The sequence below is a fragment of the Gopherus evgoodei genome, chromosome 6, assembly GCF_007399415.2.
Source record: "Gopherus evgoodei ecotype Sinaloan lineage chromosome 6, rGopEvg1_v1.p, whole genome shotgun sequence".
Classification (NCBI taxonomy): domain Eukaryota; kingdom Metazoa; phylum Chordata; order Testudines; family Testudinidae; genus Gopherus; species Gopherus evgoodei.
The window spans coordinates 109,678,221-109,705,291 of NC_044327.1; the positions used below are offsets into that span (position 1 = coordinate 109,678,221).

General features: G+C 39.4%; 1 protein-coding gene across 2 annotated transcripts in view; it reads right to left on the reverse strand.

The window, feature by feature from the left end:
- Window positions 1–27,071, reverse strand: part of WDR70 (WD repeat domain 70) — a 258,843-nt gene that overhangs the window by 30,769 nt on the left and 201,003 nt on the right. For both annotated transcript variants that reach the window (XM_030567828.1, XM_030567829.1), the window contains exons 11-13: window positions 17,146–17,245; window positions 9,886–9,970; window positions 6,955–7,093 (exon numbers count right to left, since the gene is read on the reverse strand). In XM_030567828.1, coding sequence (XP_030423688.1) covers window positions 6,955–7,093; window positions 9,886–9,970; window positions 17,146–17,245 — 324 coding nt within the window. The remainder of the gene's footprint in view (window positions 1–6,954; window positions 7,094–9,885; window positions 9,971–17,145; window positions 17,246–27,071) is intronic.

Here is a 27,071-nt window from a genome sequence, read left to right on the forward strand (position 1 = left end):
GTATTATCTGCACAGTTTAAACTTTCTACAGAGTAGTGTTATTTTTTTCTTCCCAATACATATACTGTACTACCAGAGCTGGTTTATAATTACGTTTAATAAGTCCTATTATTTTAACTTCATTGTTGAAATAAAGGGCTAACAATGCAATTTTTCCTCAACAATTTGGACTAAATCCTGCTTCAAGTCACTGAGACTACTTGCATGAGCCTGGTGAACAGATTCAGTCCTTTGTCACCAACTGATATACATTTGTGTACTCACACTCTCTCTTTTAACACACGCATGCACACACACACAGTTTGTAAATCCAAGTACATATGCACTAATAAACACAAAATATACACACTGTAAATTACACATTTAAACTAGGGCTGTCAATTAATTGCAGTTAACTTACGTGATTAAAAACTCAAAAAATTAATAGCAGTTTTAATCGCACTGTTAAACAATAAAAAAAAATGAGGAGTCCTTGTGGCACCTTAGAGACTAACAAATGTATTTAGGCATAAGCTTTCATGGGCTAGAACCCATTTCATCAGATGTATGAAGTGAAAAATACAGGAGCAGGTATAAATACGTGAAAGGTTGGGGGTTGCTTTACCAAGTGTGAGGTCAGTCTAACAAGATAAAACAATTAAGAGCAGGATGCCAAGAGTACCAATTGAAATGTATTAAATATTTTTGGATGTTTTTCTACATTTTCAAATATATTGATTTAAATTACAACACAGAATACAGAAGTGTACAGTGCTCACTTTATATTGTTATTTTTATTACAAATATTTGCACTGTAAAAATAAGCAAAAGAAACAATATATTCACCTTATTCAAGTACCGTAATGCAATCTCTTTAACGTGAAAGTGCAACTTACAAATGTAGATTTTTTTGTTATGTAACTGCACTCAATAACAAAACAATGTAAAACTTTAGAGCCTACAAGTCCACCCAGTCCTACTTCTTATTCAGCTAATCACTAAGGCAAACAAGTTGATTTACATTTATGGGAGATAATGCTGCCCGCTTATTTACAACGTCACCTGAAAGTGAGAACAGATGTTCGCATGGGGCTTTTGTAGCTGGCATTGCAAGGTATTTACATGCTAGATATGATAAACATTCATACGGCCACCATTCCAGAAGACACGCTTTCTCGCTTGTTTAAAAAAGTGTGTTAATTAAATTTTGACTGAACTCCTTGGGGGAGAATAGTATATCTACTGCTCTGTTTTACTCACATTCTGCCATGTATTTCATATTATAGCAGTCTCAGGTGATGACCCAGCACATGTTGTTCATTTTAAGAACACTTTCACGCAGATTTGACAAAATGCAAAGAAGGTACTAATGTAAAATTTCTGAAGATCACTACAGCACTCGATCCAAGGTTTAAGAATCTGAAGTGCCTTCCAAAATCTGAGAAGGACGAAGTGTTGAGCATGCTTTCACAGGTCTTAAAAGAGCAACACTCTGATGCGGAAACTACAGAACCCAACCCTTCCAAAAAGAAAATCAGTGTTCTGCTGGCGGCATCTGACTCAGATGATGAAAGTGAACATGCATCGGTTTGCACTTCTTTGGATCGTTATCGAGCAGAACCCGTCATCATCATGGACGCATGTCCTCAGGAATGGTGGTTGAAGATGAAGGGACGTATGAATATTTATCACATCTGGCACGTAATTATCTTACAACGCTGGTACAACAGTGCCATGCAAATGCCTGTTCTCACTTTCAGGTGACATTGTAAACAAGAAGCGGACAGCATTATCTCCTGCAAATGTAAACAAACGTATTTGTCTGAGCAACAAGCTAAACAAGAAGTAGGCCTACGTGGACTTTTAGGCTCTAAAGTTTTACTTTGTTTTATTTTTGAATGCAGTTTTTTTTGGTACATAATTCTACATTTGTAAGTTCAATTTTCATGATAAACAGATTGCATTATAGTACTTGTATGAAGTGAATTGAAAAATACTATTTCTTTTGTTTTTTACAGCACAAATATTTGTAATAAAAAATAAATATAAAGTAAGCACTGTACACTTTCTACCCTGTGTTGTAATTGAAATCAATACATTTGAAAATGTAGAAAACGTCCAAAAATATTTAAATAAATGGTATTCTATTATTGTTTAACAATGCAATTAATCATGAGATTAATTGCGATTAATTTTTTATTTGTGCGATTAATCACGATTAATTTTTAAATCACTTGACAGCTCTAATTTAAACACTATACATATAAGAAACAGAACAAGTAGCTCTTGCCAGTAAATCAGACAAACTGAAGTTTTAGGCAACAGTAAAAATGGTTACTAACCTTTCTGTGACTGTTGTTTTTCAAGATGTGTTTCACGTGTCCATTTCACTATTGGTGTTTGTGCAGCCTAATGCACAATTGTCAGATATTTTTTCCTTACTTTTACCCATCAGGGCAGTATGAGTGCCCTCTGCTGTTTCAAGCTACCATGCACAAGCATAAAGGGCCAAGCTGTCCCAGACTCTCCTCAGTTCCTTCCTACCAGACAGACTTTGAAAGAGGGAAAGGAGGATGGGCCATGGAACAAGAGTTATTAAAAGGTTAGTAACCATTTTTTTTTCTTCAAGTGATTGCACATGTCCATTCTACTGTAAAATACTCACAAGCAGTCCCAACTGGAGGTGGGTTTGGAGTCTATTTGAACAGGGACTGGAGAATCACGTATCCAAATTTAGCATCACCAGCCTTCTGGAGGGCTAGGACTTCAACGTCGGGTCAGTTACAGATGACCATGGAGCTGAAGATGGCATCAAAGGCAGAGTCCCCTGTGATCACATAATGTTTTGCAAAAGTGTGGACTGACGCCCACCTCGCTGCTCTTACAGCTGTCTCTGATAGGAACGTTCTTGAAGGAGGCGACAGATGACGAGACTGATCTTGTAGAGTGTGTACAGATTGAGTCTGGAGGGGTCATCCTGCAAATTTGGTAGCACTGTCCGATGCAATTCGAGACACACTTAGAAACTTTTTGGGCTGATATTGGTGAGCCCTTGAATCCTTCTGCAATGGAAAGGAAAAGTCTGGGGGACTTCCTGCAGGCCTTTGTCCTATCAAGGTAGAAGGCCAGGGCTCCCCTGACATCTAGGTTATGAAGTATAGACTCTCTGTTTGTCTTGGTGAGGGGTTTTGGGTAGAAGACTGGAAGGTGAATCAATTGATTCATGTGAAACAGGGAGATTACCTTAGGGATGAATTTTGGATGTGGCCTGAGCGTAACTTTGTCAGAAAAGAATACTGTGTAAGGGGGATGCAGCATCAGAGCTGTTATCTTTCCTATTCTTTTGGCTGAGGTAATTGCTATCAAGAAGGCTGTTTTAATTGATAGGTTTGTTATCAAACAGGAGGTCATGGGTTCAAAGAGAGGCCTAGTCAGCCCTTTCAGCAACAGTTTTAGATCCCACATGGGGGTAGGAAGCTGAGGTTGAGGGAAGAGGTTTATTAAACCCTTGAAGAACCTTTTAGTTATTGAGTGTGACAGCACTGAGTATCCTTCTATAGGTTGGTGAAAGGCTGTTATAACTACTACATGAATCCTAAAAGAGTTTAGAGATAATCCTGACTTTTTAAGGGTCAGAGCATAGTCTAGGATGCGTGAAAGAGCCACAGATATTGGGGAAATTTGTTGAGACATGCACCAAATCTGAAAGCTGGATCATTTCTGCAGGTAAGCACGTCATGTGCAGGACTTTCTACTGTGTAACAGAACCTTTTGCACTTCCCTTGAGCAGGAGCTTTCTAGATGTTGGTGTAGTAGTTCCAATGTTGGAATGATCGTTGATAAGGTGACCATCTTGAACTTCTGATTCTTGACAAACTTGTTGAGAGCTCTGAGGTCCAGTATGGGTCTCACAGCTGGGATGAGGGTCACTATTAGGCATTCCCTTATCACAAGAGTGCCAGGGCTTGAAACCTGGAGAGTGCAGCATATCGTTGTACCAAGGCCAGTATCCAGATCGGGTGCCAGAACCACACAAAACAATAATTTCAAAAAAATTATTTACAAATTAACTATACAAAGGTCACTATTCACAGGATTTGCCCAACACTTGCAGAAGCAAAGAGAGGGAGCTCCAAAAACCATCACGGGTGGTAGGAAGGAACTGAGGAAGGTTGGGGCGGCTCAGCTATTTATGCCTGAGCATGGTGTGTGAGGCAGCAGAGGACACTTGTGTAGCCCTGATGGATACAGCTAAGGGAAAACTCTGTGACAACTGTGCCAGTAGAGTGCACAAACACCTAAAGTGGAATGGACATGTGCAATCTTAAAGAACATATTCATCTTCAATTACAATAAGTGTTCTATTTATATTTTTAAGTGACTACAGAGGAAAAAAAACACTGTGAAATCTTTCAGTAGAAAGCAAGTAAATTGTACCAAACTGCTGAAAGAATCTTTCTGTAAACCACAGACAAGATATTAATCTATCTCTTTACAAGCCTGTGATCTTTCTAACAAGCAGCACGTACAACTTGCAAGCTGCAGAAACTCTGTATGCCTTTAAAATCCATTCATTCTTCAACATTCCTCAATTTGTTTATATTTCATCTTACATTGCAATTTGAGAAAAACAAGAAAAAGAAAACACTAATGAAAAAGCTGAATTGTGCAAGCAACTGAAAGGCACTGAGAAAACAGATTACTTTTATTTTAAAATGGCATTTTAGAGTAATTTTTTTCCCTTTTTTTTTTTTTTTAAGATGAATGCTAATATGTTTAACTGTGTTTTTCTTAGATATGCAGTGTTGAAGTTGGAGTCTGGACAGACCAATTTCAGAGGCATTATTAGTGCTGGCCCATAGAAAATTATGTCATAAGATCAGCTTTTGTAAATCTTAATTCTTCATTTAGTAATTCCAGTGTTCCATTTTATCCACTGAATATACTCAAACTAAGAGAATATTCATCTTAAATTTTAAAGCTACAAATTGGGAAAAAGTAGAAGTACTAAATGTTTATGGATAAAAGTCATTTACTACAGTTTTTAAAAAGGACTAGTTAGATACTCGTGGGTCTCAGTTCCCAAGAATGAGACAGGCTGGAATCCTCTCCACACTTTTTAGATATTTGGCCCTTTGAAGCAACAGCAGTTCTCTCCTCCGAATTCCAAGAACTGTCAGTGGCCTAATAACCAGTCCATAACATCCTGTTTCAGTGCCTAGATGAGTAAGAAGTAGATAGCTCCTCAAATTGCAAGCATTTGAGAATTTCCAATAATCCTAAGGCAAGACTGTCAGGAAAAAAGTCAGTCACTGAAAATGTTATTTCCCTTCCAAACTCAGAGAACTTGGGTGGGTGAGTAGAAATACAGTCAAATGACATTTTCAGAGAAACAGATTAACAGGTCAGAAACTACTTTTCTATAAAAGACCACCCAAGATTCCGACTCTTGTAGAACAAAAAGCTCAAGTGGAGTCTCTACAAACCTCTTCTGACTGCTATTGTAAAATGAGCTCTCTCTGCCTGCCAGTAGGAGATGCAGCCATCAAGACCAGTTCCAGACCCTCACTCCTGTGGGCTTCAAATTCAGTTTTGCTGGAGTTTTAGTGTCATTTTCATCATTTGCCCTATGCCCCAGAGAGGCTACTCACAGCACCTGTCACCCATGTTTTAACTTACAGAGCTGAATATGCTTTTGATTTGTCATGATGTTCTTTCTAGAGGGGGTACTGATGTACTGATATTTGAGGCTGTACTACTGGTGCCACAAAAAGGCCAAAAATCTTTGAAAGCTAGGGTGAATTCTGGCCTGTCTCATAGCAGGTATGTGAGACCAAAGTGTAGGAATCCCATCAATGTTTTCTTTAGAGAAATTATTTAATACTAAAGTAAAATTCCAATGCAGTATAACTGCTATATATAAGATGTGAGTTAGAATAAAAAAGTTTTACCCCTCAAACCTCACTCTTCTTTCTTTCTTCTTTAATTCTCTGTGTTTTTGATTTCCAAGTCTTCCAACATAGAGGTATTTGTTATAATACATTCAGCCTCAGGCAGATTTCACTGCAGGATCAAGTAAGATCAGAAAATGGGATCTAATGAAGAAAATTCTTGTACAAATATCAGTCTCAATGTAAATGGACTCCAGCTAGAGCCTTGTTGGGCTGTGCCATTGAAGACTGATATGTCTCAAGAAGATGGGTCAATAGGAGGCACCTGTCATAGAAAGGGGAATCTATGAATTGGCCTAGTAGGCCTAGTGGGGCACATAATTGGCCACCCGATATTCTCTTATCAACATCGTGGACGTTTCATATTTGGTGCGCAGACATCCACAACTCTGTTCCACTCCCTGACTACTACAATCTATATTCTTGCCTGTGTACACTACTATGGCAATTTGTTTTATATGATATAGTCTTCACTTTTGTATTAGGAAATAGCTGGATTGTTCAAGTCATACACATAAGCCTTCTTGTATTATAGGTTCAAGACAGGTGACTTACATTTTGAGACGAATGTGAAGAGTTCTGCATTTACCCAGGCTATACCTATAGTGCTGACACCACCAACTATTGGGAACAAATATGAGTTTTCCCCTGAAGAGAGCTGAATCTTTTAACATGAGAACCGGTGGATTCAATGGCACAGGCATATGTGTTAGAATTTTGGGACTTATACATGGCTTCACAACTGGAGAATCCGTGGGGGAACATATCTCGTATAGGAGTGGCTATCAAAGTAGAATAAATAAAGGTGGCATTTTCCAGAGAATTCTACACTGTCTTCATTCAGGGATGCTCTCAAAAATGAGATTTAAGGTTAATGAAGATACATGTATGCTAATGGGAATTATATGCACATAAAAATGAGAAGTGCCACCTTAATTTTCATGTGTGAAATGCAAAAATAAAGAAATCACTTGATTTAATTTACATATTGAATTCTACTTTAGAAGAAAAATAAAATACATACAGCATCTGTGACTTCTATTTCATACACCTTCTGGAACGTCTCCCGTTCAAAGAAAATAAGCTTCCCATTGCCACCTCCTTTCTTAATAGAGGTGCCCGTGACAATTAACTTATCATCTGGGCTGAAACAGCAATCTGTCCTGTAGATAAAATAAATCATCATCATAATGGGTACACCTGTAATGTTTTGGGAACATCATTACAAATACAGTTAAACAAATCTTCAAGACAATGCCTTTTATCTGTTAATACAAAAGTTTTTTTTAACCTATTGTCAATGGCTTAACTATGTCTGACAACTAAAATCATATGTACAAATAAAGCTATGCACAAAATATTCAAATTTGGCAAAACTAACAAAAATATCTCTTTTTCAGAAGTCTTATCAAAATTTCAGCAGTGGAAACAAAAAAAAAATCAGCAGTTTCCAAATCAGCAAACAAATAAGTAGGTCATGAAATCTGTTTTCATCAATGAAATATTTGTCAAATTAATTTTAAACTGCAATTATAAATCTGAGGAACTAGAACCCAGCTCTGTAGAGCATGGGGCACCTCATATTCCCACACTGCCACCAGGAGGCCAAGCAGAGGCACAACCAGGGAACACTGTGGCAAGTAGGTGCCATAGGAAGTACCACCCAGGAGACCCAGAATGATAGTTCCCTGTGGTCCTCTAATTGGCCAAGCGCCCCTACTTAACACCAGGTTGTCTGGGCACCCACACAGACTTTGGCTTACTGCAGTGCCAGACTTTGCCTCATCTCCTGATCTCCGGTCTCTGATTCCAGCTTGACTTCGACCCTGATTCCTGCCTCTCAATTCTAGCCTGGTACTCCCTCTGAAGTCCAGTCGTCTACTTCAGTTTGACTCTGATTCTGCCTTTTGATTCTAACCTGGTACTATTTCTGATCTTCGGTGTCCAACCCTGGCCTGACTGACCCTGACTCTTGTTTATGGGACCTTGGCTTGCAATTCCTCCAGCGAGGACTAGCTATTTTGGTGTCCTACGCAGCCCCCACCCCCCATGGGGGGGGATGTGTGGGGCCCCACCCCAGGCCTCTGCGGTGAGTGGGGGGCTGGCCACGTCCTGTGGGAAGTGGAATGACCCGGCCCCAGCCTACTCCTCTCCCCTGGCTCCCAGGCTTGGGGGTTAGGGGGAAATACTCCCAAGTACTTGCTGGCGGTGTGGCTGGGAACCAGGGCAGTGGAGCAGACTGGAGCCGGGTCACTCTACTTACCGGTGAGGGCAGGCCTGACTACTTCTGGAGTCTTCAGCGGAAGGGGTGGAGTGGGGGCAGAGCAGGGACAGGAAGAGGTGGAGAGGGATGGGGAGTTTGGGGAAGGGGTGGAGTTGGGGCAGAGCAGGGATGGGAAGAGGCAGGGCTGGGGGCAGAGCAGGGCCTGGGGGCGGGGCTGGAGTGGAGCAGGGGTGGAGGCCATGGGGAAGAGGCGTAGCAGGGGCTGGAGCAGCAGGCAGTTGCGTAGGGCACAATTTCCTGGTGCCCTTCACTGCTGTGTACTTTGCACATGAGTAGGGACAGGCCTGACTCCCACTCCTGTCTGATGACTCCTGTCCCTGAACACCTCCGCTCAGTTAGAGCCCCTAGGCCAGGGGCTATACACCCTAGTCACTTACAGCAATTGTAAGTAGATGGTCAAAACTATTTTACAACATGTTCCTTCCTTTCTCTCAATACTAGAAACACGGAAAGAGTTCCAAGTCCAAGACTGAATCCGTCTTTGACTTATTTCTGAGACATCATTTGAAAACTATAAAACTTGAGTGAGAGTTGTAACTGGCTGTGCCTAAAACTAGGTGTTCAGTACAAATCAAAATAATAAAATAAATACAATACTCGCCCTCCAAGAGCTCAAACACAATCATTTCAACATATAGATGCTACATACAGCAGTGGCTCCAGGCACCTTCGGCGGCTTGTCTGAGGGAGGTCCACTGGTCCCGCAGATTCAGCGGCAATTTGGTGGCAGGTACACAGAAGCTGCGGAACTGGTGGACCTCCTGCAGGCGCACCTCCAAATCCATGAGAGTGGGGACCTCCCGCAGGCGCGACGCCGAAGGCAGCCTGCCTGCCATGCTTCGGGTGACAAAATAGCTAGAGCCGCCCTTGGTTACATATAATGTCCAGTTACCTACTTTCCTGCATACTACAGCTGCTAATTATTAAATATTATTAATCATATTTATTATGGGCAGTGCTTTGGGACCAACCAAGAGTGGGGCCCCATTGTGCCTGGCACTGTACAAATACAGAGTAGCAGATGGTCCCTGCTCTGGAGAGTTTACAATTTAAATAGACAACACAGACACAGGGTACGGAAGGGGACAGCATACTCAAGCAGAGTGAACTGTGTGATGACAGCAATCATGTTAACTGCACAATTATTGTCATTTTTCGGGGATCGGCTTAGTTAGGAGGCAATAAACTACATGAAAAAAAAGTGAAAAGAGAGAGGACACTGAAGGGAAGGGAAGGTGACAGTGCAGGGGAATGGAAAGTAAGAGGGGAAAGTGACTCTGATGGAGGTGGAGCAAGAGTGTTGGTGCTAACAGCCAATCTGCACAGGTCAGAGTTAAAACTGTAAAAACTTGTCTGAATATTCGAAGGTCCCAGCTTTGGCTTCTTTCTGCAGCTGCTCAATGACTGGAGTGTCTGGCTGGTTCCTCTGCAGTTTTCCCCCCAAGGTCAGATGGTGGGAGGTTGGAGAGAAGGCAGCACCACTTGGCTCCTAGTGCCTCCTGACTGCTTGAAGGTGGTGGTGGTGGGGGAGGGGTGTTTCCCCTCAACAGTTCAGGGTCCAGGGATGGCCCCCACTGGCCCCCATTTTTACCCTCACCTCCCACTATAGCTATCCCTGCTTTGGCTGTTTCTGCAGCTGCTTCTACTGGATGGAGTAAATAAAATACTTACATTGGGAAGAAGCTGGACAGACCTTCAACTGAGTTAATAGGTTTTTTAAATTGCCTGATATCCCATGTTTTTAATGTATCATCTCCTATGAAACAAACAACAAATAAATGACAAAAGTTAGCACACAAGAGTCAGGAACTATATATTTGTAGGAACTTAATTTTTGTCCAGGGACCCAAAAGCTAAATAAATCAATAAAACAAACGCAGAAAAGAACCAGCACGTTTAATGGGGTGGGAGTGCTACATGAAAAGAATGAGCTGTTTGTGCCTAAAGTAATGACTTCAAGTTCAATAATGAGAAATACCACCTGTAGTGTTCCTTACTGTATGCTTCAATGAGACTGTCATGGACTTTTCCTCAGTGGCAAAGTCCTACCAACATCTACTTTATGACTTTTAGCTGTTTCTAGCAGAATGGAAACCCCTTAATCCTTCCTGTGCTTGTGGGGTTTTGGGGCTGTAAGGGTTTTTTTTAGGGGTGGGGAGTTGTCAATTTAATTTTCATTGACTTTTCATAAGCTAAATCACAAAGGTTGAAATGGAAGGAACAGTTCAAATGTTACATAAGATACATGGAGCCAGATTACAGCTCGTCCTACATGGGTGCAAGGGAGGAGGAGAGAGAGAGCATAAGGCGCTCTTCCCTTTTCCTTAAAAGACACACAGCAGCTAAGCATGGAGCGCAGGCATTAGCTACCTGAAAAGGGGAAAGGAAAGGTAGACAGAAATTAATCCCAATGCTCAGTCTACTTTCTGCACCAGCCAGCTGACCAGTTACAGATGGTGCACACACTTCACCCATTATAAGTGAACCAAAATTGCTGCATGTGTTCTCCTGCTCCCCTCCCCATCAGCAGTGGCAAAGAACTCCTCTAGGGCCAGGGTGGGGACAGCGAGTTCTTCTTGCCCTGGGGTTGCAGTGAATATCCATTTCCTCCTTCTACAGGGGGAGAGCAAGCTCCATTGGCCCCGGAGCCATGGGGGATGGGGTTGGAGGAGAGAGCCAGAACCACCAGCCCCAGGGCTGTGATGGAGAGAACCAGGTCCTCCGGTCGTGTGGAGCAGGACGAGGGAGGCAGTTCCTCCAGCTGCAGGGGGCATAGAAAGTGCCCCTTCAAAAGTGGGCACATTTTTATTCCTGTGTACACTCCTGTTTCTATTGAAATTCTGATTGAATCAGCCAGAATTCCTTGTGGGAGACACAGGACAGCCCCTCCAATAAAACTGTGACTGTAAAAGCCAGAACTACTTCACAATAAGTCATTTATAGCAGTTGTCATGTGTCTTTGATAAACGTGGTATGAATCAGCAAGTCAATCAAAGTTATGCTATTTATTCCCTTTTGGTAGTTATGTCATATTAACTCTGTGTTAAAGAAGGCTAGTTACCTGTAATTCTTGTGTGTAGAGAGATGTGCATATCTATGGATTATCACTCTGGGGTATATATTTCCAGAAACAGAGGAGGCAGAAATTCTCATAGTTCTAGAATTTTGAGTCTCTGAGGCACCAACAGGGTCCTGCACATCACAGAACCCTCACTAAGGCAACTCGCTGACCTCCTTGCATTCCAGGTCAGTTCCTTACAAAGGTGAGAAGAGGAACTTGCAAATAAAAGTCATTTTAACAAGTATTAGATTAAATCTAGATAAGAAGTTACAGAATTCCCTTGAACTATGATGGAAAGGGTGGGGTGAGCGGTTAGGCACAGAAATGCACACAACTAGAGCACAAGAATTAGAGGGAAGTCATTTTCTTTTCTCCAAAGATATTTATCACTGTGGATTCCTGCTCATGGAGACTAAAGAGCTTAAAGAGGGTATCTAAAATAAAATGTAATGGAAAAATGGGTAACAGACGGTAATAAAAGAAAATCAAGATAAGTGGCATGTCTTTGAATGAAAGCAGCAGTGGGTGGGTGGGTGGGTGTAAATAAAATATGAAGGACTAAGATACCTCTTCAACATGAAAGCTTGTTGAAAGGTATCAAATTTAAATAAAAATATTTTGACCAGAATAAATCTATGTTGGTTGGGAAGGTGGGGGGGGGGGCAGAAGAGAACAAGGGGTTTGAACTCCCTGTCTTGGGAATATCTATTCATTTTAGGAGTTTCTAATAGTGCCCATCCCAGTAGTACTGAAGTGTTTGTTTCTGTAACATGAAAAACAATAATTATTGTGTCAGATGCTAAAACAAAAGCACCAGTGCTTTGTTAATGTGTGCAAAGAACACCATTTGGCTGCTTTGCAAATTTCTTGGATAGGGACAGATCTGAGGCTAGCATCCAAGGCTGCTCTGTCCCTAATGGAATGAGCTTTGACATGATCTTTAAGCTGCAGACCTGCCAAGCTGTAGCATGGAGAAATGCAATCAGACAGTTATTTAGACATAGCTCTCTTGCTAACAGCAAAATCTACTGTATCTATGCGACAAGAAGAAGCTAGAAAGACTTTTGCAGGGCTTTGGTCAGTTCCAGATAAAAGTCCAAGGTCATTTTCACATTCAGTTTCTGGAGAAAGGCCTTGTTGGGATGAGCACTGACAGATGTGGGAGAAATGTTGTTAGAATGACTTGGTCATTAAGGCAGAACACTTTAGAATAAATTTAGGATGCATCCATAGAACTATCTTATCAATGAAAATTTAATACGAATGTAAATGAGATACTGGTGCCCCAAACTCACACTTGGAGGTGAAGTCACCGCCACCTGGAAAATGACTATATTATTATCCCACAACACCAAGGTTTATTTAATAATGATTTCTAAATGCATCAATCTCTATAGGGGCTGGACCAACACTGGTCTACCTTCAACTAGTTCATGACAGACTAAATAACTGCCAGATGAATCCATATAGAATAAGTTTTTAAATATAGCCTCAGACAAAGAAAGAAGGCAGTCAAGCAGTTTTTTAAATGGGGCATTCAGAAGAATTCACATTAGGCCTGAGCATACCACATCACAGTTTTTTCCCATTTAAACTTTTAAGTCCTTATGGCAGACTTCTCCTGAGAAGCTGGGATGATTTTATATAGTTGCGGAGAAACACAATGCCTCTGACTCTATCTCCATGCCAATAAGCAGCACCAGGATCCCAGGGTGGGATTACAAGCAGGTGCCCTGATCCATGTGATTATTCGTGGCCAGACTCTTAGAATGATGGGATCAGCCACAATTATTCCTATTAAGGTTTAGATCCAAATTTGTCACAGAGAGCTACCAGGATAATGCCTTCATTTTTGCTGAGCCAAGATAGGTCTTTTGCAAATAGCCGTCAGTCAAGGTAGAACCAACATGCTTATGGGACAGGAGAAAATGCTAATCAGGAAGACTGTAAAGGATACAGGCAGAGGAGGGAGATACTGTGAAGCAAGGGTGCTGTCATAAATTGGAAAGTGAACCACATGATAATCTTTGGGGAGCTCCACTGTTGACATCAGCCAGGAGAGCAATTGACCAGGAAATGTGTGGCCCAGTCTAAGTCACCAAGTGAGTGTTGCATAAGGCTCCTGTGCTAGTGCCTGAAAGGCTCTAAACATTAGAACTGTGGCAGTTTCCCTCAAGTCTCATGCTGAATGCACAGATCCAAGGATAATAATTGAATCATCACAAAGATCACTGGAAAAGATTCATTTCTCTGCACTAACAACAAAGTTTACAGAATAAGATTCAATTATTTAAAACACATAGGAATGCTATTTACATAAAAAGGTTAACATAAGAGAACATCAAAATATTAAATGTATGAAAACAAAAACATATCTTTAACAATGTCTAAATATTTTCTGGCCCTTACATGTGCAAGAAAAATGGAAGGAGAGTATGCATGAGCATCTCCGTTTTCTCTGAGCAATGCAGGGGCTCCTATGCTGTTGCACCCTTGACATGTACATCACCTCAAAGGAGGCAAGGTCACTGCTCTGTACTTCTGCAATGGCTCATGCACACCAGGCTGCAGAAAGACAATTAAGGAGCTACCCAGGAGACAGAAGCTGCTCATCACTCCCCCCGTGGGCCAAAAGCTAAATGACAGAAGATGGATCTGTGAGAGAAATTATTTCGCATTTCTACACTTACATCATCTTCAGTGTCTCTCAGGATGACCTGGTCCTCCAGACTTTACCCTTCCAAAAGACCATCCCACTTGGCATTGTGTTTAAGAATATTAGCTTCTCCATCCCTGAAGAATTTATGGCTGCTAGAACTCCAAACTTTCCAAAAAGCCCTCTGAGCTCCATAAATTCATAGATTATAAGGCAAGAAGGAACCACTATGATCATCCAGTCTGACCGCCTGTATAACACAGACTGTAAGACTTCCCTGAACTAATGTCTGTTTTGAACTAGAGGATAATTTTTAGAAAAACATCAGTCTTGATTTAAAAATCAGATATTAAAAACAGGTGACATAGCTATATAATATCCATTAGTGCCAATAAATATTGGTGTTTTATTTAGGTGAATGTCAAGTTTATTTACTTATGCAAATACTGATTGAAGCAAATCTAAAGTTAAAATTTACCTTAAGGAACAATTCATCTTGCTCTTTATTAAAACCAGGGCTGGCTCTACCATTTTTGCCACCCCAAGCAAAAAAATAAAGAGCTCGGACTGTGCTGTTCCAAGAATGGACAGAATGCCGCCCCTTAGCATGTGCTGCTCCAGGCAAGCGCTTCTTCCACTGGTGCCTGGAGCCGGTCATGATCAAAACAGAAGTCCGTATAGATCAAATTTTAAAAAATCATGGCCAATATGTATTGTTACACACTCTCTAAATGTATTAATCAGAAATACTGTATCTGGAATCTCTTCACATTCATCAAGAAGTTCTAAACGAAACAGTTTTTCCTTCTAAATATTTTAAATGGGAGATGGTTAAAAATTGAGAAAAAAAAGAAGTATATTCATCTCTGAGCCTTACAGCTAGCACATATTTGCACATGCTATCTGAAATCTCAGAGGTGAATAGGTTTAATTGGATTTAGCTACATGAAGTCATGATGCACTGGTTTTCATTTATAAGTTGACTATTTAAGTGTCATCAGACCTAAGAGTTGTTCACCTCTAAGAAGATACACCAAAGAAATGTACTGAGCCACCACATGACTTCAGAGATTTTAATCTTATAAACAACAAGAGATGTTCATCGTAAGTTCTATATAATACAAGAATATAAAACTCAGGTTTTATTTTTATGATATATTAGTAGCTACACTATTGAATCACTCTTTATTGTTAAGATAAGATAACATTGTCAAACATGCTTTTGTAAAATAACGAAAACTGTGTAAATATCAATTTAGTAAATTTCTGTCAGGTTCTTAGTTAACTGACAAGAATGAAGCCAGGAACTCCCATAAGCAACTCCTCTGCTGTTTCTTTTCCCTTGTGCCTGCAGCTGAGCTCTGCCTCACCTCCCCCATCTCCAAATCAGAATCTACATCAGATGCAGGAGAGGCAATCAGGCTTTCAGTGAAAGTCTCCATTCCCTCAAACAATGATCCTCTCTTTGATCTTCAGCACTTGACATTGTGCTAATCTATGACTGCTGGATCCACACATGCTTTTATTGGTACAGATCCAAAGCAACACTTGTATTAAAACATTAACCAAACAAAGAATTTAAAATAAAGTATGAATCCTTTTTATTTTTAGTATAGCAGATATACAGAGTTTAAAAAATCATCTAACCAGGCAAGTACTATATATTAAAGTAATATTTTTAAACACACTAAGGAGCCATTTTTATGCTTAAATCCCGCAATACTATAAATCAAGTTTTTATACAATTTAAACTGAAATGTGATAGAGTAAGAAAGTTAGTCATAGTCTGACCAGTCATCTGGATGACTGATCATCCAGATACACATTCTGAGGACAAATAAGGATGGCAAGAACAGGGGGGAAGGAAGTGCAAGACAACACTAAAAAGACACAAAAGCCTACTGAGCAAGTACCATAAATTCACAAATACAGAGCTTAAGAAAATGTCCTCAGAAGGAAGGTATCATGTGGATGGACAAACGAAGAAAATGAATAGCATAAAGAGAAAGTCTGATTAGAGCATGATAGGCAGCTTTGAAAATCTCAGCCTATAACTGCAGGAGACTCAGAGAACCATTTACAAATGTTTCGCTATTTATACAGGAGCACAGAGGTTGACAACACTTTACAGGCAAATAAGAAGCTCCCCTTTTCATGCTGTTTACAATACAAATTAAATAAAATACAAACCAACGACAAAAAAATACAGTGTATGGACAAGTGAACTGGGGAGAGAATAAACAATAAACAATATATAAGTGAATACTGCTCGATAGATTGAAGCTTTTCCACAAAGAACAAATGAAAAAAGTTGTTACTTTTGAACATTTTGTATTAATTTAGAAAATTTCTTAATAGTTTATTTTGTTTGTTTATTTTATTCAAAATTTCTGATTTTGGTGGATTATTATTGCTCAGGTTAAAAAAAATTAGAATTTGTACAATAAAAACACAGCAAAATAAATTAAACCACTTTCTTCTACAATTTCCCTTAATTATTTTTATAAATGTCCTTTCATAAATGTATCATATGTGTTCTTAACATTCAAACCCACCTTACAAAACAGGACTTTTTAATGTAATCTATATGGAACTGGAGCTATTAATCCAGTGATTCCAATAAAGGAGCTTCTACTTTAAATAAACCAGCCCTTTGATCCTGCTGTGCATAGACTAGGAAATATTTAAAAGCACGTATCTTAATATCCACAAAGTTTTGAGGGCAGTACTTCTTAATTTCAGCACTGAATTTGGCTCAGGTGCCCCTCATCATGATGGAAGGGTGGCTGGACCAAATTTGAGTGACACTGCATCCATGTGCAATAGGTCACAAAGACACTCACTCAAATTTATTCAGGAAAGAGGAGCAGCAGCGATGTTGTGACTAGATGAGGGGGAAGCCTTGCTGCACTCCCTCAGAAAGTTTGACATACTCCCCACATCCATGTTCAGAACTGTCGTTGAAGCACAATTTTAGAGTAAGGTATGGTAATGAAAGATCAGATTTCTGAAGTATTTCAGATTAAAAAAAATAAATCCAGAGAATAGCTAACTTCTGATTTCAATGCATTATTTTCCTAGTATGAAAAATTACCTCTAGGTTATATGATTTAAAATGGCCAGAATTTCTTTCCCATATTAGTTAATAGTTAGCATAAATCTAAACTTATCTTTCATTAAGCAACATACATCAAAGAGCTTTTTATTCACCTACCTCCTCGACTAGCAAGGACAGTACCATCATAGGAAAACGTCAAGCATGAAGTTTCTGTGCCAGGAGCATGTGCCTGCCTGCAGTGGAACTTTGTATGAACCTGTTTGTCAAGCAAATAACATATTTAAAAATTTGTTACTTCCAGACTGAATATACTTATTTCCTTACAACATTAAGCATTCTTTATTACATTTCCTGCCTCCCCACTTAAAAAAAAAATAGAAAATCATTTTTGAGTCAAGGAGGGGAAACCAGTTAATATTTCTATAATTTTTTTAAAATGTTCCTTTTGCATTATAGCTTATTATTATTACAGTGGTTTTAAAGGCAAATTTTAACTTTTTACTACATTTCATTTTATAGTACAGAAAAACAACTGCACATCTGCATACAGCTGGGGCTCACTGGATAGGACACTGGACAGAAGTATTTTGACAGGAAGGGGAAATAAGGGCTGGCTGGGCAGGAGACTGAGATGAGAAGCCTCAGGAGCAGAGACTAGGACTGGCTGGCAAGGAAATTGGGACTGAGAAAAGGAGCCAGGGTTAAGGAAGAGACAAGCCTGGGACAGATAGATTGGAGGAGACAGGGCAGAAGGGTCTCTCCCCACTAATGAACACTCCCCTCTGCAGCCTATAGCAGAACCCAGTATTTCTCAGTGTCTCAATTTTTCTGCTGTCAGCAATTATCTGTGGACCTGAGTGGCAAAGCGTGTATCTCATCCCCTTCTAGTGCAAGTCCACATAAAGGATGACAATCCACTATTGCTATCAGTTACTCCGTTAGCTCAAGTGGCAGAGGTCTGTGCAGTGGATCTAAGCTTCCAACCCTCCTGAGGACTCATGTGGGTGACAGCATGATGCCCCATGATGGAATTTCTGTTTTATCAGTTTGTTTTTAAAAAGCTAGGTTATTACACACAAAAAAATTCATTAAAAACATATTAAAGTTTTAAAGTCAAGCACTCAAAAATTAGGGAATGTCAACATAAAGGTTGTCTATAGAATGTTCTCCGGGCCTCAGCTCTCCATCTGTAAAATCGGGACAGTAACACCTCTATCACCTCACAGGGATGGGGAGAAGATAATTAACGTTTGCAAAGCACACACACACACACACACTAATGATGAGCAACATAGAAAAGCCAATGCGGAAATTCTGTAATTCCATCTTCCAGTTTAAACAGCATGCAGTAAATAAGGCCTAGGGCCACACACTGAAAAATTGAAGAACTGTTCATTAAATGAGCACCATCCATCCTGTGCACTGAATCAGGCAGGGGTTCTGTGGAAAAAATAGTATGGTATTATGTAATTAAAGACTGTATCATAATGAATATGCACAAGTAGGATAAAGTAGGTTCCACAGGCAACCTTGATTCTGAGACATTTATGAACTTTAGAGAGTTTGACTTTGCAAACTAATAATAATATTCTTTTAATGTAATTTTCTGTGTGTAATATATTATATTTAGAAATTAAGGGGCCAGATATTTACATAGGTAAAGTTGCTTACTTGCTCATCTGTTTGCAGGATTGAGTCCTAAATATGGCCTAAAATGTAGGGGAAATACACATACAACTGACTCTTATATGTACATATAAAGCAAGCTTGGGATATTATGTACATTTTCCCCCTCACTACTTGGAAACTGAATAGAATAACCTAGGTTTAATCAATGCACTTAGGAACCATGATTAAAATTGTCACGTCTAAATTAATATACTTATTCTGGACGCTACACATTGAGCAGATTTTAAATGAGAACTACAAGTTTTTGTTGGTGCTACTCTTAAAACAACCAAGAACAGATTTTATGACATCAACTACAAAAAGGTTGTTTTCAGAATGTGTGATGAAACACTTGAGATGCACCGTGCATCATTCTGGTAAATAAATATCCTGCAATATTTATTAAATATTACCACATAATTTAAAATGTTTTATTTTGTGTTTGTAAGATACCACAAATACTTACAAATAAATTATCCATAACCAAATGACCATCACACTAAACTATCACAACTATTATTAAGATATGGAATTTAACCATTTTAAAGAAACTGGCCAAACCTAGATCTTAGACTAGGTTGCACACTTAAAAATTCCACTAAAGTCAATGAATGTAGGATTTAGATTCTTCTGAGTAAAATGTTTAGACTACTGTCAATTTAATCTGTCCATTAAACTGAATCTTTCTGAACTGGAAGAGCAATCTTTGATATTTAGTACAGTGGTACCTACCAAAGGCTTCCAGATTCAGATATTTTATTTGTATTTAATCACAGAAGTGAAAACAGAAAGCCTCTGTGCCTGAGGATACTTACAAGTTTTTCCCTTTACAAGCTAAAATAATGTTAAAAATGGAAAGGGGGGAAATGTTAGGGTATACGTTATATTAAGTTTGAATATTTAAAAAAAGGCAGCGATTTTAAACAAGCCTGCCCAGCCCAAAGGCTTTAGGATCCCACTTAAAATAAGGCTATACCCTGAAAATGATGTAAAAACTACAATGGGGTTCTGCATTTCTCTTTCAAAAATAATTTGCTCAGTTTCTCAGTAAAAAAAAATTGTTTTTCTAACTGCAAAGTCACCCTCAATATATTACTCGACTGAAGAAAATAACCCTGAATTGTAATACTAAATCAAGAACTCTAAAAGTTATTGAAGGTTGAACAAAAAGTTTTTGCACACACTGGGAACAGTTGATGCAGTTTTCAAGGAAAATAACTTTTTGGCCTCTGGCTTCTTAACATATTTAACTATAGCCTAATCTTGTTTACTAATCACTGGCAAAACTTTTTTTTTTAATTAACATTACTGCTTGCATCTATATCTAAAATTCCAGTTCTCTCCCTCTCTCTGAATCAGTTTCTGAACATTGTGCATTAACTCTTGTTTTATGTCTTTCCTTTAAGCAAACAAATTAGTGGACAATTAGTGAATGGGGGTGAATTAAGAACATAAGAACGGCTATACTGGGTGAGATCAAAGGTCCATCTAGCTCAGTATCCTGTCTTCTAATAAAGAATCCTGTGGCACCTTATAGACTAACAGTCGTTTTGGAGCATGAGCTTTCGTGGGTGAATACCCACTTCCTCAGAGGCATGTAGTGGAAATTTCCAGGGGCAGGTATATATATGCTAGCAAGCAAGCTAGAGATAACGAGGTCAGTTCAATCAGGGAGGATGAGGCCCTGTTCTAGCAGTTGAGGTGTGAAAACCAAGAGAGGAGAAACTGGTTCTGTAGTTGGCAAGCCATTCACAGTCTTTGTTCAATCCTGAGCTGATGGTGTCAAATTTGCAGATGAACTGAAGCTCAGCAGTTTCTCTTTGAAGTCTGGTCCTGAAGTTTTTTTGCTGCAGGATGGCCACCTTAAGGTCTGCTATAGTGTGGCCAGGGAGGTTGAAGTGCTCTCCTACAGGTTTTTGTATATTGCCATTCCTAATGTCTGATTTGTGTCCATTTATCCTTTTCCGTAGAGACTGTCCAGTTTGGCCGATGTACATAGCAGAGGGGCATTGATGGTTGTCTGTCTCCACCAAGCATTCTCAAAACTACAATACCCACACGAGGAAATAAGGAAACAGATCAACAGAGCCAGACGTGTACCCAGAAGCCTCCTACTGCGAGACAAACCCAAGAAAGAAACCAACAGGACTCCACTGGCCATCACATACAGCCCCCAGCTAAACCCCCTCCAACGCATCATCAAGGATCTACAACCCATCCTGGACAACGATCCCACACTTTCACAGGCCTTGGGTGGCAGGCCAGTCCTTGCCCACAGACAACCTGCCAACCTGAAACATATTCTCACCAGTAACTGCACACCGCACCATAATAACTCTAGCTCAGGAACCAATCCATGCAACAAACCTCGATGCCAACTCTGCCAACATATCTACACCAGCGACACCATCACAGGACCTAACCAGATCAGCCACACCATCACTGGTTCATTCACCTGCACATCCACCAATGTAATATACGCCATCATATGCCAGCAATGCCCCTCTGCTATGTACATCGGCCAAACTGGACAGTCTCTACGGAACAACATCGGAAGTACTGAAGTCGGAGAGGAGGAGATGAGGGTTGGAATATAATGAAGACAGAAAATGACCAAGCATTGAAAAAGCTGTTTCCCACAAATAAGTGGTCTCTATCCAGAAGTAAGGGAACAGGGATTCACATTGCAAAAAAACACTATCCCAAATAAAACATGTTCATCAATCCTAGCAGGAAGAAGCTAGACATGGTGATGCATATACAGTTATGTTATACCTCAGAAATTCAAGGCACCTTCAGAGTTACACGATACATAAAATAAATGAAACTTGTGAACTTCTGACCACATTTCAAGGATACAATGTTTCAGTTAGTTGATGATTTTCCAAGTTTCTAATGCTTTTTTAACACAACAGATTTGTTCCAGCCAAGGTTCCCCCCCCCCCCCGCTTTTTTTTTTTGTCCCTAACATTTTGTAGCTATTTTTAAAACAGAGGCATTAATTTGAGGTGGATGATGTAGAAAGTGGGACATGTACGACACTGAGGAAGTTTCTACTGTGCTAATCTCTTATTGAATTGTAGAACTGCAGAAGAAAAGATTACGTACTAATATTTTGCTATATTCTGCTACTATATTCCAGCTGCAAACGCACAACCATACACAGTTATTCCCCTATCTACATCTCTGACCTCCGCTCTCCCTATACACCCTTTCATGTCTCCCTATACACCCTTTCATGTTTCATGGGTGAACCCCTATGCTTCACCCAAGCTCACTTTTCCCTTTATTGTTCACTCATTTCTAACTTTATGTTATCTTTGAGTATGCCTACACAGTAAGATAAACCCAGGCTTGAGCCTGGGCTCAAGCCTAATCCCCCTTCTGTCCATACATCAGTAGTGCTAACCCAGGGCTCAGACCTTGGGTCCCAGGACCCCACAGGGCTAGAGGATCCAAGCCCATGTTAAGCTGGGACCTAGGGTCTGCACCCTATTGCTTTCCTGTGTGCATGCAGCCCCAGCTTGACTCAGGTCCCGGAAGTCCTCTGGATGTATCCCAGCGTTCCCAGCGGTGGAGGAGCACTGCTGCAGGAAGCCAGTGAAGCAGCTGGAAGCACCATTATTACCTGGCCAAGTGTGCTTTTTGTTCCTGCTCCTCTTGTGGTGGCAGCACTTTCTGCTCCAGCTCCTCCTTGTTGCATGGAGCTTGCCTGGAGCAGGGACCAAAAGCTGACAGGCAGGAGGCAGCTCTTGGTTGTCAGGATGTTGGGGGGTCCTTCCCTCGCTCCCATAGCTGTGCTGAGCCAGGAGCTCTGCTGTTCCCCTTCCTTGAAGGGCAGCTGCTTGGTCCCGCTCTGCTCTCCGTCCCTTGCTCCTGAGCCCCCATGTCCTCCCTGGGGCTGCGTGTGCTATGAGTAGGATTCTATCAAATTCACGGCCATGAAAAATGTGTCACGGACCATTAAATCTGGTCTCCCACCGTGAAATCCACTTAGGTGTTTATAAGTCAATACCAAGATTTTTACCGGGAAACACATAGGCAGTCAGTGTAAATTATGAATCACCAGAGCAAGACACTCACAGCGATGTGCTTCATTTAATAAGTGTGTTGCTGTATTCTGCAGTAGTTGTAGCTTTTGAATAGATAGATATACAAGATGTCACCCCAAGTACAGCACATTACAATAGTCTTGTTCTGTGGTGACAAAGGTGTGAATTATGGGGGCAAAGAAAGAAAATGTGGCAACTGAAAAAAGCTGTCACAGTTCACACTGAAGGGTGATCACATCCAGAGAGACTTGGCAATGTAATCAGAACTGTAATCACAACTGTCACAAAGCCAAGATATATTCTCAGTCAGAGAGGGACAATAGTTTTTGCCATATCTTCGAATTTCTTTTTCACACCTACTAATATCACCTATGTTTTATTTGGATGAAGACATATTCAGCTTGCTATCATCCATGCCCTTATCTCTGCCAAACACTGTGAAATATATTTAATAGCATTATCTACCTCTAACTCCAACTCTCAATACTGATATGGTTATGTCTGTTAGATTAAAGAGCCATGTGGTATCTTCTTCCTAGGTAAGTTGTTATAGACCATTACACATTGCTTCCATTCAGTAAATTAAATGGACTGAACTCCTTAAATTTCTGTAGTGTGTGCTTACCACATCTTGAATTATTCTTCTAGCCCTTTTCTGAACACTTTAATTTTTCAACTTCCTTTTTAAATGTAGAAGCGGACACTTTATTCCAGAAGTGGTCTCACCAATACCAAACAAGATTCATGAAACTTTAGATGTTAGAGTTTATCCATGATTACTTCACCCTTCTCTGCAATCTTATTTTCCCTCTCAAACATGTTTTCAAGCATTGTCAGCATGCTTAAGATTCCGTTATACAATTTTTCCTACTTCTGTGATCATTGGTTATGAACATTGTGACTATTTTATTCACTGTGTATAAGTTTTGTTTTTCCAACTGTACTAAATGTCGGTGTATTTTTTCGTTGTTTCTATTTTTCTAATTTCTTTGCCAAGATCGCATAGTCATGTGTCCTCCTATACCCAGCAACAGTCTTTTATACATTTTATATAGACATTCCAGTAGTGATTTTCTACACTGCAATGGTATAGTAGCATTTCTAAATAGTACTAAATACAGATTTTTTTTTTATATCTACGGCTCTTTCAAGCAGCAGTGAGAAAATATAATGTGGGAAACAATCCTACATTGAGCAAAAGAACAGATGATGCAACAGATCTTTTACCATCCTTAATTTCAATAATTGCATCTTTATATTGCCCTGTGGTGAGGAACCTTGCTGCTATATTATGAAGCTTTTCCACAAAGATTTATTTCAGTGCTAAAAAATTTAAGAACCAAATGTGAAAACCTTGATCTGATGAATTCTCAATTTTGAGGGGTGAGACAGTTAATCATTTTTTTTAAAAAAACAACAGAGAGTAACTTTAACATAATTCACAGGCTAGTATAACCAAACAGGAAGTGAAAGACCTCTTGCCCTTTTCTCCATTGAAAGTGATGTATGAAGCTGACTCACATAAATTCAATTATTTTATCTAAAGGTCTCAGGGAAGACAATTGGGCTAAAAAACCTAAAACACTTGATTAAATGGAGTTGCAGACAAAGAGGGCAAGTCAACAAAAGGATATGATCTAGGACATACGGACAAGAATGCCTTCTGTCTTTGCTTTCTCATCCATCTACTGATTTCTCACAGACAGTATTAACTATACCAAATAGTTTCAAACTATTTAAAATGAATCAATCAAGAGAAACGTCAAAAATCCTAGTTTGGGAACATGGGTTCTCAATAGTATTGCAAAATATTCTCTTAACAGTTTTAAAAATTAAGTCTCCTCTGAACCTTTGGCTGTACTGTCAAACTTTATATCTGAGACAAAAGTCCTTGTTGGCCAACAAACAATGATAAATATCACTAATAAAAGAAAAGTTACTGGACAGTATCCCCTTTTGGTTTTTACATTACATGTGGAAAATGTTCAACTATAGAAAAGCAATGTCCCTGTGCATTTTTTCATAAACTAGTATCTAACTCATGCCACTAAAATAACTCGCTTTGCTAGTCTTTTTGTGTGTCAACATTTATGATATTTCCACTTTCTAATTACCAGCTAAAAACATATTTCTTATTCTAAGCTGGAAAACACTCTCTTGGCTCTCTCATTAAAAATACTGATTGCTTCTAAATAGACTTGTCCAGCTACTGTCAAAGGGTTGTGGGGTTTGGTTTTTTTCCTTCAAAAAAGAACCGACTGAACTATGATGAGTTTCTCGCTTATGAAATCTTGTTAAAACCGTATGCCTGACAAAATATTAACATCACTATAACACCACTGTTTCGGTCTGTAGGTATCTCTAAATTTGCCTATGCAAACATAGCACTTACAAAAACCTTGAACAGCGTCATGTACAATAGAAATATTCTTTTGACTGTTTTCAGCAAACAACAGCATGGGCAAGCTTTCAGAGGACATATAGAGAACTAACCATAGTGCAGCAAAATTACTTCAATAATTTTTCAGATGCCATTTCTCACAATCTTTGTAAGACTTCAAAGATTACACACAAAACTGATACCCCATTTTAATAAGTCTAAAAGATACTGTAGAGTCTGAGTGATAATAAGCAGATATATACATTAAACTACAGTGTCTGTGGTTAAATAGAAGATCTTAATCATGACCAAAAAATTACAGCTTTTAATTGTTTTATCAGATAGCCAAGAGAAATTAATATGATTTCTTGATCAGTGTTTAAAACTTACATGAATTCCACAAAGAGAAACACACATTTCTCCAAGAAAGGAACAGTAATGTTTGTTTTACTAACAATACTTCTGTGATTGTACACAATATATTCTTTTGGCTGGTATTGTGATCTATTAATTGTTTCATATATTTGATTTTCCCAAGACAAGGTGTCTGCTTTAAACAAACCAGTCTTATCAGCACTAAATCCCTTGAAACAGCACAAGGATTGGGGTGGGGGTGAGGTGCGAGGGGATAAGGTTTGTATTTTACAACACACTGTGAAATACTTAAATAAGTTGAGTGCATTCTGTTTACAGGGTAATCATGGTACACTCAGCTAAACCTCAAAGAACAAGTGTTTTATCGCAAATATTGTACAAGGAATATAAGAACAGCCATACTGGGTCAGACTAAAGGTTAATCTAGCCCAGTATCCTGTCTTCTGACAGTGGCCCATGCCAGGTGCCCCACAGGGAATGAACAGAAAAGGTAATCATCAAGTGATCCATTCCCTGTCACCCATTCTAAGCTTCTAGCAAACAGAGGCTGTTGGTTTTTATGAGCCAAGTTTACAGGTGTACAATTATTACTGAGTTGTCTGAAGCATACTCAGGTTATTTTACTACAATTTTTAAATATACAAATTTGAAAAGAAAAATCCCTAGAAAACCAAACTAGGCTATCAGGGTGCTAGAAAGTAAATTGCTGAGAAGGGTGGGAGTTGTTTTATTTATTTAAAAATTAAGCAAGATTTTGGCCCATCTTTCCCCACTGCTCTGACTACGTCAGCAAAGCTATACCACCCAGAATACGTTGGGCCCAGTCTAAGTGCACTCAACTTCTATTGCCTTAAACAGGCCTGAATGGTGCTTAGAACCTCATATGAGAAGCTCAATGCCTTCCAGGATCACATCCTATTTTTATTTATACATTGTGTTCCAATATCGAGTGGAGAGGGAAGCAGATCAGATTCTTGTGAAGTACACAAACAATGGAAACACCAATAGACGAGAGTGAGAATCCTGTTAACTTACAGGGCATGAGGGAGGAAGAAGGGAAATAAGTCAAGAGGGTTTAGTATTTTACTTGAATATCTTCTTTTTGGCAGTTTCAGTCACATTTATTTACATGTTGGCATTTTTTCCCTCCTTCTCTTTCATGTTAACTTTAAAGTTTATGATTCACCAGTTACGATTAACACATACAAATTTGAAAGTTATACACATACATTAGTAAAAACTGCAAAACTGTTGTATCTCAAAGTTATCTGCTGCAAATAATTTTTATTAATTAATTATTATGAAGTTTACATATGAAAAAGCAGCGAGTTCTGACTTCACCTTCATAAATTGTGAATCTGCAGTTACCAGTTGCAAACTGTGGAGTTGTTTTTTACAAAATACGAAAATATTGGATTTTAATCATTCAGATCAGAGTAAATGTTTCTGCACATTGTTAAGCAATGGAAAGATATTCTGTCAAAACATATGGTTTCATTCAAACGAAAGGAAGTAAGCACTGCATTTGCTTTAATCTAGCACTTACTTTAGAAACAGTCCTAGAGTCCTAAATAAATTGGGCAATTAACATTTTATGGCAATATCAA